The 15,696-nt window shown below is 31.5% G+C and overlaps 1 protein-coding gene and 2 pseudogenes across 2 annotated transcripts in view; 1 reads left to right on the top strand and 2 right to left on the bottom strand.

The window, feature by feature from the left end:
- GOSR1 (golgi SNAP receptor complex member 1) overlaps window positions 1–15,696 on the top strand; it is a 55,308-nt gene that overhangs the window by 10,080 nt on the left and 29,532 nt on the right. For both annotated transcript variants that reach the window (XM_011359905.2, XM_011359906.2), the window contains exons 3-6: window positions 2,891–2,978; window positions 3,326–3,433; window positions 6,072–6,163; window positions 8,554–8,628. In XM_011359905.2, the coding sequence (XP_011358207.1) occupies window positions 2,891–2,978; window positions 3,326–3,433; window positions 6,072–6,163; window positions 8,554–8,628 (363 nt within the window). The remainder of the gene's footprint in view (window positions 1–2,890; window positions 2,979–3,325; window positions 3,434–6,071; window positions 6,164–8,553; window positions 8,629–15,696) is intronic.
- Window positions 4,983–5,101, bottom strand: LOC111739532 (annotated as a pseudogene).
- On the bottom strand, window positions 14,856–14,974 carry LOC111739482 (annotated as a pseudogene).

Below are 15,696 nucleotides of genomic sequence, written 5' to 3'. Positions count from 1 at the left end.
CAATCTTTGAATCTTATGCTCACTTTAGGCTATCTACTTGTTTCAAAATATATTAGGAAATATTTAAGACATTTAGAAAGGTATAAAGAATAATATAATGGATCCCTATGTGCCTATCTCCCAGTTTAAGAAATAATCATTACCAATTCAGTCAGAGCCCCTGATGGCATCCATTTTTTTCCTCCCCATAATCTTTATGTATTTTTACTGTACTGTTTATGATCTTAATTCATAGTATCCTACTGTAGTTATTTTGCAACTTGCTTTTTGTTTAAGGTTATCTTTGAAATTAAACTATGGATGCATTTAAATCTGGTATATTCGTTTGCTACGTGTAGAATTACAATGTATGATTATGTCACAGTGTATTCTGTAGATGGACATTGTTTCCAATTTTTGCTAATTAATAATAATTTGAATACCTGACAGTGTCAGGTACTGTTCTAAGAGCTTTATATAAAGACCGCTTTTATTTATAAAAATGTTTTTATATATCTAGCAGTGAAACTGATGGGTAGCAGAGTTATTAGTTGTGATCCTCTCTTTATTGTACATACTTTTTTTAAGGATTAGTGGTGAGTAGGATATTTTTCAGCTAATAATAGCAAAAACTGAGCTTGGATTTGAACCCAGGTCGTTCTGTCTCCACATCCCATGCTCTAAAACTTTCTTTGCACATTCTAACAAAAAGACTCATATACACTGTAGCCAAAGTGTTACTTCTTTTTAATAGGTCATATTATTAAAGAATGAAAGCTAGCAGGGCCAGCATATTGACTCTGGCTTCTAAAAGTAAGCTCTTGGCGTGTCACGTAGCTTTAATTGCAGTGCATTGCTTTGGGCCTGGCTTTAGCAAGTTAAGAGAATAAAGAATGTTCTTTTCTATGAGTAAACTTATCACTAGAAAGCATATTTCCTGAATTTAAGTCCCCTCTTTGGCTATGCCAATGATTATACAATTTTAAAACTTTAGATAGTTAAAGATAAAATTACATGATGCTTTTTCTGTGTTCTCCTTACTTCATGAACTGAATGCTTTCATGGCTCCTTTAAAGGAAAAATTACCTTGAAGACATTTCTTAAATTCTACAACAAATTAAGGCTGACTTTGTGGAATTACCTCAGCCTAATTATCCCATTCAATAGGAAACCTAAGGCCATGAGGATCAAGATCCAATGTGCATTCTAACGTGTTTTGTTTGTTGCTCAGGTTGAAAACATGTCATAATGAATGAACTCAGTGATGACCAGAATTTTCCTTCCAGGATTAATTTTTTTTACCTTCTGTTTGAGAACTTAATGGTGAATCATCACATACCTATAAAATGAATTATTTAATTGACTTTTAATGTTGTAGAGAATGAATTTTTGACCATTTCCCTAGATTCACATACTCTTCTGAGACTGGCGAATGTAGAGATTGCCCCCTTATTCATTCAACAAATATTCAGTGAGCATCTACCATGTGCCAAGCTGTATTCTAGTAGCTAGGCATATATCTGTGAGTGAAACACAGACATTTTCCTGCCTTATGTAGTTTACATTCATTGGCCAATTATTCTTTTTCATATATCTGGCAGGGAAGGATCTGTGTTAGTAGTATATAGAGCATTTTTGCCTGCGCACATTTAAGAGATGACCACAGAACCTTGGATTGGCTCTGAGACATAATAAAGAATTAGATATTTTTATATTTTTTAAGGCAAATAGATTGAAATATTTCAAGAAGAAATAAAAATTTGGACCTAGTTAAACATCTTTAAAAATAGTTAAAAATCCTTATCAGCTACTTTTTGTCTATTTTTCTATTTGTTAGTATTCCTGTGGAAGTGTATATGGAGAAAGGAAATAGTAGTAGCTAAAATACTATTTTGCTGTTAAACTGATGATTTAATCTGTTTTCATTTGCCATACCCATTCATTGTCACAGGGCAGGACAAAGTCGTCAGTAAGATTGGTGAGCATAGTCATTGCCTGGGTATTTATCTGTGTTCAGTATAACTAAGATCTGTATTGAGCTGCTCGTGTAATAATACATACCAGTTGGGGACTTAATGAAGGTTAGTGGTTTTTCAGAAGAGACAAAAGAAACTTTCAGGGCCTGTGGTTTTAGAATTTTAATCTGTCAAACATAAGTTTCACTTTTAAAAAGTTAGATTTTCGACTGACTATTCAGATTTTAAAAGAGGTCAACACATTTTTGCAGCACAAAACTGAAACAATCGCACAATGTAAGTGGAAATGTAGAGGGTTGGTACTACCACTTCCCTACTGGACATGGCTCTCTCTGTTAGACTTAAAGCCAGTTCCTGATTATTTAATAACTAGTTATCCAATCTGTGGATCATTTAAATCTCAGTTTTATTTTATTCTTGGTAAGAGTCAAGGAAAGAAAAGAGAACTTATTTTAAGGTCTAAGCATCCATAATTACTTTGGGGCAAAAATTTAAAAGATTATTCCTCACAGATTCCATAGCATAATCCATAATACATTTTATGGCTCCTATTATATGCCATACTGATTAGTTCTACAGTTTTATTTCAGATAATTTGTTCTTTTAGCTTCATCATGTAATTGGGCACTGCCATGGCTTAAGTTACTTTAATTTGGAAACAGTAAACAAACATTTGGAATGTCTCTACATTATTAAGATTGAATGTGTTAAAGCTTGGGAAAATCTTATATTCAGTTATATTTTATACTAAACTTAATATTTAGGACATGTGTGATCTTTACAGGAAAACTTCTATAAAAATTTTGGCTTCTTAAGAAACAGTGAATGTCTCAGGGATTACACTTGACCTCTTTAAGAATAATTGCCTTATTTTAAGTATGTTTTAAAAAATTAGATTTAAGTAATGGATTCTCTTTACTTGAATGTCTCTTTAGTTCTGACACAACACCCCTTTTAAATGGATCAAACCAAGACAGAATGTTTGAAACAATGGCAATTGAGATTGAACAGCTTTTGGCAAGGGTAAGCTCCTTCTCTTAAATGGCTGTTTTGCTAATAACTGTGTACTTGTTAGATATGGTATTAGATTATATTAATGTAGACATGTCTATCGAAATCAACCTTTCATTCAAGCTGTGTGCCTCCCAGGCCACTTGAATTTTGATGACAGCCATGGTTGTTATTTTAGCTATATGTATTACTTGGTGGAAATGAATCCTTGCCTCTGCCTTCTTGTTTTTGGTTTGTTTTTGCTGTTAGCCAAAAGGCAAACAGGCAGATAATTTACTTTACTTTTATCTTTTTATAGTACTTTCTAAAATTTTTTTATTGTTTCTTCTTCTTTATTCTTTTTTTTTTTTTTTTTTTAGCTTACAGGAGTAAACGATAAAATGGCAGAATATACCAACAGTGCGGGTGTCCCCTCCTTGAACGCGGCATTGATGCATACATTACAACGACATAGAGACATATTGCAGGTAATATATTGGGATTGAGATTTTTATGTTATTATAAGATTTTTTAAAAAATCCCTGAATAGAATGTGTCCATGTGTATTTAAGAGAACAAAGGGAAAAATTTTCTGAGAGGATAAATGCCACACTATAGAAGCTTATCTTTTTTTACTTTTTTCTTGGTATTATAAAATTCTGAAAATGCCTAATAGCTCTTGCTTTTGCCTGGTAAAATTAAATAATATTCATCAATAGGTAAATATACTACTATGGGAGACCTTGCTAGCTAACTGTAGCAGTGAAATAGCCAATGGTCATACATAGGCAGTAATATGGTGATTTAGGGTATACTTTCATTAGGCTTTGAAGATGATATGGAAGAGGAGTAATTTACTATATTTAGTATATTGTTTGAGAAAATGTTAAAAGTGTACCAAAAATAAAATAAACTCTTAAAGACTTACATATGATATTATATAGTATACAAATAGGAAGGCAAATATTTTTAATATTAAAAAAGGCCAGCAACCATTTCTAATTTTAAAAACTCTTGTTAAAAATAGGAATAGAAGGATACTTTATCAGCCAGTGCAAAAATGTGTATATCAGATTAAACGCTAGCATCATGCTTAATAATAATGAACTAAAAGCATTCCAATTAAAGAAAAACAAACAAGGATACCTACAATCGCCACAGATGTTTAACATTGTTTTGGAAGTTCTTGGTGGTGCAATTAGACAGTAAAAAGAAAGAAGATTTAAATATTGGAAAGGAAGAGACACGATTTGTATTATATGGCAGTGATGAGATGGTATAGCTAATACAGCCAAGAAAACTAACTTGAAAAATATCAGAAATACATGCAGTAAGATGGTGGATTACAAAATTAATATATAAAAATAGTTTTTCTCATGCAAAGAGTAGCCTGTTAGAAAATATTATAACATTCTTATATATAAACTTATTAAGTATGTATAGGACTTGTATATATAAAACTCTACTGAGGAACATAGACAATTTACTCTGCTTTTGGATGGGAAGATTTCTCTCTGAATCAACCTATAAATTGAATGCTTTTCCAATAGAAATAACAGGATTTTTTGTTTCATTTTTTCAATTCAATACCCCATTTGGTATCTTTGGAAAGATACCAAAGTTCATTTGGAATCATAAACATACAAGAATAACCGATAAAAAACATGTAAAAATGAAGATTAGTAAAGAATGTCTAGTTCTACCAGATATTAAACCTGTTAAGAAGCTAGAATAATTAAGACAGTTATTTATAAATAACTAACAAGTTATTTATAAAAAATTAAAAACTTGAAAGAGATAATAAAATAAGTAGAGCTGTAACAATTGGTTAATTATTTGGGAGAACCCTCAAATTCTCTTATTCCTCCTACACAGAATAAATTCCAAATAGATCAAAGACTTACATGTAGAAAAACCATGAAGGTTCAGAATGAAGCATGGATGAAATTACATGTTTTGAGCAGTAAAGGACTTTTTTTTTTTTTAGGCGAGGCAACCCTTGCAAGGACCTTACAATCCCTTATTTTTTATTTTTTACGCCTACAGCACCTGGTCTTCCGAGGTGATATCCCATCCAAGTACTAACCAGGCCCAACCCTGCTTAGCTTCCGAGATCAGATGGGATCGGTCTTGCTCAGGGTGGCATGGCCATAGACAGTAAAGGACTTTCTAAGCAACACCTAATATCAGAAACTACAACAAATGACTAATTTGTTTAATATATAGAGAAATAATAGAAATAAGAAAGAGATAACCTAATGTGAAAATAGGCAAAGGATATGAACTTGTTTACAGAAAATGAGTAGCCAAAAACCATAAATGTTCAGCTACATTCCCAAATAAAAGTACAGAAATCAAAATGAGATAATTTTTCACCTGTTAGATTAGCAAATATTGAAACACTTATAGCCTCTTACTGGCAAGAGTATAGAAAGGTGGGCATTCATCCATTTGCTGGGAACATAAATTGGTGCAGTTAAGTGCTACGTAAATTTAAATGTAGTATTTTTTGATCTAGTTATTCTGCTAGGCATCTAATCTTTACACTTTAAAAAGAGAGAGAGAGCGTTCAATAAAATATATATATAAGAATGTTTATTGGGGCATTTTTTAATAGCAAAAAGAATGAAAACTAAAATGTTCATCAGTAGGTAATTTATTATGACAGAGTTGTAAGTTTATAGTTCTCTTGGTTCTGTTCTGTTCGGTTTAAGAATTAAATTTCTCCAAAAATTTCAAAAGGATGAAATTTGAAAATAAGCCCCATTAGGTGCACTAATAAGTAGAAAAAGTCCCTTAAGTTTTATCCTAGACTATTTGAAGTCGTTTTATCTCAGAATTATTTATTTCTTTACAATTCTGTCCCATAAAACAAGGTACTCTAGAAGATAATGAAGAAGATGATTTAGTGGCACTATTACTCTAGCACTGAATTGTTTTCATTTAAAAGAAGTTGGTCACTTTTCGGGAAAGTGATTATAATGTTATTTTTACCTCTTGGCAGTTTGATTTCTTCAATAACAGTTTTCTTGACAGAAATTTATAACATGATGACAATGGGTAACTAACCGACTCAAGATGAAAATATATAATTAGCTTTTGAGACTGGATATTGATTTATTGCAGGATTATACACATGAATTCCATAAAACCAAAGCAAACTTTATGGCAGTACGGGAAAGGGAGAATCTCATGGGATCAGTACGAAAGGATATTGAGTAAGTTACTTTTTTTATATTTTGTAGTATGTTTATTCAGATTTAGATTTAGAATATATCCATGATTAATAGCAAATCGAGCAGCAGAACCATAATTTAGATTTCAAGATTTCTAATTCCTAATTCACTGTTCTTTAAACAGTATGGTCCTAATCTACTTTGCTGGTCTTATCTCTAGCTTCCTCTAGTTTTATCTTTGATTCCAGCCAACCTTGACCTTCCTATTTTAATTCAAAGTCCAGCTTAGATGATATCTTCATGAGTTTTTTTCTCATCTCCTACAATTGTAACATTACCAGTAACTAAAGCTCTCTGTGTTTCCCTTCCTGATTACCACCTATTCCCACCACCCTCTCCTTGCCCCAATAGTTATATATTCAGGTAGTTATCAAAGTAGCTTTTACTTACCTGGAACTGAAATAGTTGGTTTTTTTCTAGATTTTATACAAACTCAATCTTACATCAAATTATTTAAGGATCTCCAGTATTTTTATGCTGATCTCAATCCATAATTTTAAAGATTTATCCTTCTATCTCTTTACCTCATCTTTAATAATCTAGCATTGCATACACATTTTTGACATTTTTTTGCAACTAAACACAGCTGACAAGGTTAAATCAATTAGGTATCTAATTAAAACTGAAGACTTCTCATTTTTGGACCATCTAGTGACGCCTATCTCACTTGTGATAAGTTTATGATACTTAAGTTTCATAAGTATGACACTTATGTTTCATAAACTGTAGTATATATTAGCATATCATGAACTGATATAAATCATGTGTACTCTGAGAAGAATTTTCCCAGAGATCCTTTATTTTGTTGTAGTAGTAAGACAGTTTTGCAGGAGAAATAATTGAATATTCAGTGCATCCAAAACTCTAACCCAGTATTATCCAGCCACCAAAGTTACGTTTCTACCTCCAGAAATTATCTTAGAAAACTAACTTTTATCATTTGTCTCTTTTATCTGTTTTTAATGTTGTAGTCATATGTACTCTGTGTAACATATAGGAGTAAAAGAAGAAATATTTTTACCATAATTAGGAATTTTGTAATACTTTTAGTTCTCAGGAACATGTAAATCTTTTCATTTCTGTATAGTCTATTTACATATATCTCTTAAGGAAAGCATTGAGAACCAGTGTAGGGGACAGCCTTTAATGTATAGGCATTTAGTTTCCTCACAGTTTGTGAAAAATCAATAGAATACAGCCCACTGTAATAACTTGCTTTCTGAAAGATGATCGTAAAAAAAATATGTTCGTGCATTCATTAAACTGTTTCCTGATTTCCAACCATGAGTAAGACACTATGTCAGTCACAGTAGAAGGTAGTAATAAAAAGACCAAGTTGGTCCTCTAAGAGTTTATAATCTAGTTGCCATAGGGGAGTAAGGCACATTTCAAATTGATATAATATGTGGCAGAATACTATTAGTGAGATGAGATATAGTAGCAGTAACTGCCATTTTAAAGTTTTTTGCAATTACATGCCACTTTTCCATATATTATCTCTTGGCTTCATGTAATCTTTTGGTATAGATAGAAATTATTAGTTCTGTTTTATAAAACTTGATACTAAGAGACTTGTCTAAAGTTAACTGGCTAATAAATGATAGAATTTAGATTTAAGTCCAAATCATCAGTCTTCCAAATCTAGCATGTCCTTAGTTACATCACACTGCTTTTCCTGGTGTTTTCTTTCTGCTGTACTTTGCACATTACCATTCTTAGCCAGGATTTGAGTTTTAGCATCATGACCCTCTTTTGTCTAACTGCAGTATGTGTTTAGTTACTTGAATTTATTTTATTCTTGACACTTTATGTAAGTAAAGAACGGAAACATGAAAGTGTTGATAGTAATGATACAAAGCATTTTCTGGTAAATTTCAATGCACTTAAGACTAAGATAGAAATCGTTAACTATGCCAAAATTGACAGATCTTTATCTTCATTTTAATGCTCCTTAGGCTTCAGTTGATGGACTGCATGTACCATTGTGAAGGAAACATTTTGTTTCAGTAGCTCCCGCACTCCATGTGCTGTATAGTAATCATTCTAAAGTTTTACTTACACTTGGAGAGAATAAAGATATAGGAGATAATAGACAATGAAAGGAAAAGTAAGATTTCTGTTTGTATGAGAATGTTGGATTATTTTGGTGAAAAATAATAAACTCTTAGGCCTAAATTAGAGAGGTATTCATATTTATTTGTAATAGGTGTCATTTTTAGAAGATGATGAAAAGGATCATACATTTTAAATTTTCATTCAGAACTGTGGAGAGCCTCAATTTGTCCAGTTTGGGTATTACTAGACTCAGTCACTTAATCTTTTTTTGCAGTATCTGCTAAAAATATTCGTAAGTTTTCTCTATTTTGTTCTAGGTCCTATAAAAGTGGGTCTGGAGTAAACAACAGAAGAACTGAACTATTTTTGAAAGAACATGATCACCTTCGAAAGTAGGTATTATTGAATATATATATGTGTACTATGTAGTTTCCCATACTTATTAATTCATTTACTTATATAAGAAACATTTTATGGTGTTTATTATAATAAATGCTTTATCGGTGCTAATTTATTTAATTCTTCTAATGATCCTACTTGGTGGAAATAGAATTGCAACTGTTTTGACCGTAACTATGAAAGAAATTATGCTGTCAACTATACAAAGTCTGCATTTACATCACTTTATTGTTTTTTGTAATATGTCTTTTCTTGCCTAATGCTGCTGTTCTTTTAGCAAGTCAATTGCTCTAATACTTCTGTCTACTACTCTAGGTTATTAGCAATAATAGTAGTAATACTGATGCTGACTTATGTTCAAATGGCCTGATACCACTTATATATGTCAAGAAGCTTTGTAAAGGGTAATTAGCCATTTATCAAATCCAAAGAAAATATCATTTTTTAAGAATTTAGAAGAAACGCCTAAAATCTTGGATGAACTGTATATGTATATCTTACTACAAGGCACCATACTCTATCCCTGTTTTATTTATTTTTTTCTCTGAAATGTACTGATTTTTTAAATTATTTTCTCAGTATTTTGTTACAGAACTTAAAGATCGGAAAATTACTTAACATATGTGAGCTCAGCCTTTAAGCACTTGAACAGCTACTACTGTTCATGAGTTACATGTCATGAATTATGTTATTTGCTGCTGAATGTCATAAATTAGTCATGTTCATATGAGCTTAATGTACTATTCATTTTATTTTTCTTTAAAGATTACCACTTTAAATATAAGCTGTTAAAATCAGAACACAGAAGGATCAAGGTCTTTTTATAAGTCTGGATGCTTTTAGTGTCTACTTTAATCTGTTTAATATTACTGATTGGCACAAGGGGGCAGTCTTTCCTAAAGTATGTTTGGTTTATAGTTATTCATAGCTTCGGTGGTTCATTTTTGTTTGATAAAGACCATCATAAAAAGAATTTTTGCATTACATACAAAACTGTATTAAGTATATTCTTGGGGTATAGAGTAATTTTTAAGTGATAAGATTCTCAAGCAGCACAAAATAAAGATTAGATTGCATCAATGTTTTTATATTTATTGCCTCAAAAAGAAACAAATACAGTAGTTTAATTACTTCAAGAATAATTTATTGCTGAAAAGATTATACCAGAGTAATCACATGATTAATATCTCTTTATTATTTTAGAACACATTATTATAAATTTTACATGAAAATTTGCAATTTTGCATTTATTTTAATAATTCAGATAAAATCTTCAGGAGTTTAATATTGTCCATTTTACAGGGAAAAAATACAACAGTTCAGGGCACACAGCTTAAATAATTGTTTAGGGTTATAAAGGGTTATAAAGATGATAAAAGGATTAGAAATCAAAAGGGTATTTTCTATTTTTGTTTCTAGGACAATTTTATATATGATATGCTTTTATATTTCTTTCAGCATTAGTGTGAAAAAGGTTGAATATGCTCATTCTACACATACAACCAGGGTGAAGTTGAATGGAATACGAGCTGCTGATGAATTAGAGAAATTATTGAGACTAAAAACAAAGGCTTAGACATTACTTTCAGTATTAGAATACAGAGCTTCCAAATACATTTTTGAAAAATCAATATTTGTGTAAATTACAAATGCTACTTAGGTAATATAAAATTATGGACTAATGTGTACAAAATAATATGAAAAACTTTGTTTTTTTCAATGATGTTGTCTCGTAATTTGTTAAATGTTTTGTGGAAGAATTGCAAGATTTTTTCAGAATAACTTTAATACAAAAGCTCTTTATTGTACCCATTTTAGGAAGTCTGAATAATTCAGCAAAACATAAAAAAACAATTTAAATCACTCATTAGTACAGCTTCTGTAACAATTTTTATTCATTAGTAGATTGTGAGCCTTTCTCATGTTATTTGATAATTTTTTTGTTTGTTTTTGAATAGATTCTTTTAGAGTCAAAAGGAAAGTTTATTAGAAAAGGGGTAACACTCCACAGACAGAGTGGGTTTCCTCTCAGAGGCAGAGAATAAGAAGGACTTCTTAACTTTTAATAGTGCATCTATTACCTAAACAGATAAACCATAATTTGCGTAACCATTTCCCTAAAGTTGACCTTTTGGATTATTTTCAGTTTTTACTGTTATACATATTGAAGTCTTTGCATGTATCCATAATTATTTCCTTATGATAAATTTCTAGGATTAGAATTGAAGGATTATAGAATATATTCATTATTAAAGCTTTTGATATAGTATTATCAGATTTCCCTCTAAAGGTTTTCTAGTTTAGAATCCCATTAGTGGTGTATATGTAAACATTCCCCAATGCCTTCAGTAATACTAATATTTTGATTTTTTTTTTTAATTCATACCACAAAGATAGGTAAAAATTCTCAGGCAATAAATTGTTTTTAATATAAAGAATGCATTTCACTGGAGAAAATGTAGGTTAAGCAGCCAAGCAAAAGAAATATAAAAAGTAACAGTTAAATTAACCTAAAAGTGAGATAGACAGCAAAAGATTATATATATCATCAAGCCTATTTGTAATTAATAGGCCACATTTGCTGCTAGGGTACTTTTTATTCTGATCTTTCATGAAAATAATTTTATACCCAGTAACTCAGGTAACTAGTTTGATTTTATGCAGCAAGGTCGGACTTTTTATGGCTGGAAGCATATTTAGATTTTTGATTCCTCAGAATATTGTTTATTTATTTTACTGTTTCTATAACTCATTTCAAAAGTACATATTTTTGCCTTGAAAACAGTAAAACAGTTTTTATAAATGAATGCCAAACCTAAAAAAAATGACTTTGAAATGAATTGGTTTTATCAGTTCCCCTTAATACTCTTTCTGTCTAAAAATAAATGTTATCATCTAATAGCTTATCTTAAGGATGACAGTAATTTCTCCTCCTATATGATAGATAAGGTAACTTTCATCTTTCACTTGTCTTTCTCAGAGTCAAGCTTTTAGCTATTTGTTTTTTGCTGGACCGTAGATAGATTTTTATGAGCTCTTTGGTTCCTAGTTAGATTAATTTCTCTCCCTTTTTATAATTGTTCTCTTTCATTGCTCCCTTATATTTTCCTTTTTGAAAGAAGTATGTGAATTAGTTTTATACTTTACTTGGTTGATGCCGTTTAGTTCTTTCATTCTGTTTGGGAACTTTACCAAAACTTCTCATTCCCCTTCTTGACTTTCCTGTCACTTTACCTAAAAGAGAGGTCCTCACCTCCTTCTTCAATGAAATTTTTAACTTTTTGCTCTTTACTACAGATTTACCTATAGGAGTACCATTCTTTACCCTTTTCCTATAGTTTTTAGAGAATGAGATGTTTCTCCCTGAGAAGGCCAATACATTCATCTGGCTTTAGTTTCTATCCTTATCTACTACATCAAGTATTTTACTCTTCAGTCATTTTATGTACTGGCTCTTTTTTTTATAGTTTATAAATACAGGTATACCCCTCTTCATTGTGCTTCACTTTATTGTGCTTTGCAGATATTACATTTTCATCAACATAAGGCAAGACTCTCCACCAACTAAAAGATTATGACTTGTTGAAGGCTCAGATGATGGTTAGCATTTTTTAGCAATAAAATATTTTTTAATTAAGACATATACTTTTTTTTTTTTTTTTAGACATAATGCTATTGCATACTTAACAGACAACAGTATAGTGTAAACAACTTTTATATGCACTAGGAAACCAAAAACTTCGTGTGACTCACTTTATTGCTATATTTACTTAATTGCCACGGTCTGGAACTGAACCTGTAGTGGCTCTGAGGTATGCCCATATACTCGCCCATATCTCTGTGTCAGTAATCATTTCCTCCGTGGCCTATTCACTTGTCCCCTCACAATTCTACTGAACATGTTTACTTTGGAGACATCATTGATCTCCTGAATGCCAAATCGAATAGACATTATTTGTTCTTCATATTGTTCTACCTAATTTGATACTGTAATCTCTTTCCTCCTTCAAAATTTAGGCTACTTTAACAATGAAGGTTACTGATTCTTCACTAAGCCTTTCTTACTACTCTTTCTTTGTTTACTTCCTGAGTGACTTCACATGCAGCCTCAGAATCCTTTCACATACACTGCTCCAGGCAGAAATTAGTTGGAGCTAGTCCACAAGATTAAACTTATTTGCTATCTACTCTCTTATTTTTGTTTAATTATTTGTCCTTGACACACCTCATAACAACACTTCCTCCTCCACAGAGATGGCAGCTATAAAAAAGACCTAGCAAAGAGAAATTAAAATTTTCATTTACAGATTTATAGGAAAAGCAACTGGTGAGGTTTTTTTTTATTGCCAAGAGTAATAAAACCAATAAGAGAACTGAAGAAAGAGGGACAAATTCCAAAATTCTATAAAGCCAGCTCAGGAGTGAAGCTGAGGAATTTCATTCATACTTGGAGGCTATGTTTGTTTTTATGCAAGTACTCTGATTTGCGGGCATGTCATGATCACAGCTGGAATTGCAGACTAGATGTTTTAAGGACAGCAGCTTAAATATTCTTGACACTTTAAAAAAGACCGTTGACAGTGTTTCAAAGTAGTCAAGATATTTAAAATAATATAATTTTTCAATTCTTAAAATAATCCATTTAATTACATTATATCATAAGAACATACAAATATACCCTTGGTTTTTAGAGAGTTTTTTTTTTTAACAGTTTAGTTTTCCCCCTTCATTAATATGCCACTTTTATCTTGACTTTGAAACCTTAATGGATTTATTCCTTGAATTGGTATAATGGATAGGGCATTGGCTTTGAAGCCATACAGACCTGAGTTCAAATCCTGGTATGGACTGTGTATTTTTGGGAAAGGGCCTTAAACCCTCTGACTCTCTACTGCTTTTAAATGGGGAAAATTTAATCCTTGCTTTGAAAAGTATTATGTGATTTCAGATGATAGTGTGAAGTATTTACCTAGAATGGTGCCTGACATATAGTAGACCAAATCTCAAATTACATTGAGCCATTCTTGCCCACAACGGCATTAGAATGGAAAAATAGCCTAGTACCCTTGAATTGTGTGCTTAGAGCTAGGTGACAGAGACTCTAGCCCTCTAGCCCTTCAGTCCCAAAATGGCATAGGAATAGATGAATGTCAGCTAACCCTGATTATCTATTAAAACTAAGAGTTTGTTTTTAAATCATTTTTTTCATTTATTACTCACTAGATTTTCGTTAATGTAATGAATGGTTTATTTATAACCTTCATTATTTTTAGATGGAATTTCTCAAATTTCAGTTGCATTTCATCAGTTTCTTTGCATTTATCTGAACGTACATGTAATTTTTTTTTTGCATCAGTTTTCGTTGTTTTAACAAGCATTTGTTGAGCATCTATGATGTGGAAAGCATTGTATTAGGTGTTGGAGACAGGATAATAACATATAGTGGCATTCTCCCCTGTCTTCAGTGAGCTCTGCTAGGATGTTGGAGGCAGAACAGAAATGTTAACAGGTAATTACAGTGCTTTACTATATGGAGAGATTTGTGCATACTACTATAGGATCACATTAAAGGGAGTGATTAACTCTGCTAAAGCTTCTGGAAGGGTGTTATAGAAGTAAAACATTTGATTTGAGCCTTGAACAATGAGTAGATATTGACCAAGTAGAGCTAAGAACAGGTTTTGGGAAAAGGTGAAACTTGAACCTTATGCCCATATCTTCCTTTTAACAAAAGTCCGTATTATTTCTGGTAAGTTATCAATATGGGTATATTAGAAATGTCATTCATTTAATGCCTACCTGCAAACCCTCTTCCAGATTACAGACTTTATTTTACCCATGGCCGGGAAAGGGCAGTCTTATAATAAAGCAAGAGAAAGCAGTGGATGGGTGAACTGAAAGGTCATGTGGAGTTAGTCTGAGGCTGCCATTTTTTTTTTTTTAAATAAAAATCAAATATGTAAGGTATAATTTACCTATAATAAAAATGTACCCATTTTAAATGTACAACTTAGTAAGTTTTAACAAATGTAGATACTTTTTGCTGCTTACCTCCTTTCTGTCACTATAGATTAGTTTTACCTTTTCCAGAATTTCATATAAATGAATTCATACAATATATACTTCTTTCACTTAGCATAATGTTTCTGAGATTTATCTAGTTTTTGTTGTTGTTGTTGTTGTTGTTTGGATTTTTTTGTTTTTTAATTTTTATTTTTTACACCTACAGCACCTGGTCTTTCTAGGGGGTCTCCCATCCAAGTACTAACCAGGCCTGACCCTGCTTAGCTTCCGAGATTACATGGGATCGGGCTTGTTCAGGGTTGCATGGCCTTAGACTCTGTTTTTTAATATCAGTAGTCGGTTCCTTTCTATAAGCTGATTAATTTCCACTATATAATATACTTCAATTTGTTTACCCATTCATCCATTGATGGATATTTGAGTTTTCAGCTTTGGGCTATTAGAAATAAAACTCTTACGAACATTCATGGACAAATTTTATGTGCTTCTTTGTTTTTGTTTCTCTTGGTAAATACCTAGAAGTTGTGTTGTTGGGTTATATGGTAAGTGTAAATGTATGCTTCACATTTTAGGAAACTGTTAAACTCTTTTCCAAGCGGTTATACCATTTTGCATTCTATCAGTACCCTTTTGAGAGTGCGGGTTACTTTAAAGTCATGTCAACACTTGATATTGTCATTCTAATAGATATGTAATGTATTCTCCTTGTAGTTTTAATTTGTATTCCTTTGATGACTAACTAATGATCAGCATCCTGTCAAGTGCTTATCAGTCGTTTGTATATCTTTAGCAAAGTATCTGTTCAAATCTTTTGCTCATTTTTAATTGGGCTGTTTGTCTTCTTAGTATGGAGTTATAAAAGTTCTTTCTATACTCTGAATATAAGTCCTTTGTTACATAGAGGTTTTGCAAATATTTTTCTTTGAGCCTGTGACTTGACTTTTTATTTTCATAATGGTGACTTTCAAAGAAGCAGAGGAGTTATGTTTTAATGAAGTCCATTTGATCAATCTTTTCTTTTATGATACATTTATTTT

Source organism: Pteropus vampyrus, unplaced genomic scaffold, assembly GCF_000151845.1.
Source record: "Pteropus vampyrus isolate Shadow unplaced genomic scaffold, Pvam_2.0 Scaffold50, whole genome shotgun sequence".
Lineage (NCBI taxonomy): Eukaryota > Metazoa > Chordata > Mammalia > Chiroptera > Pteropodidae > Pteropus > Pteropus vampyrus.
The sequence above is the reverse complement of the archived record's forward strand: the minus strand, read 5'-3'. Positions and strand labels throughout refer to the sequence as shown.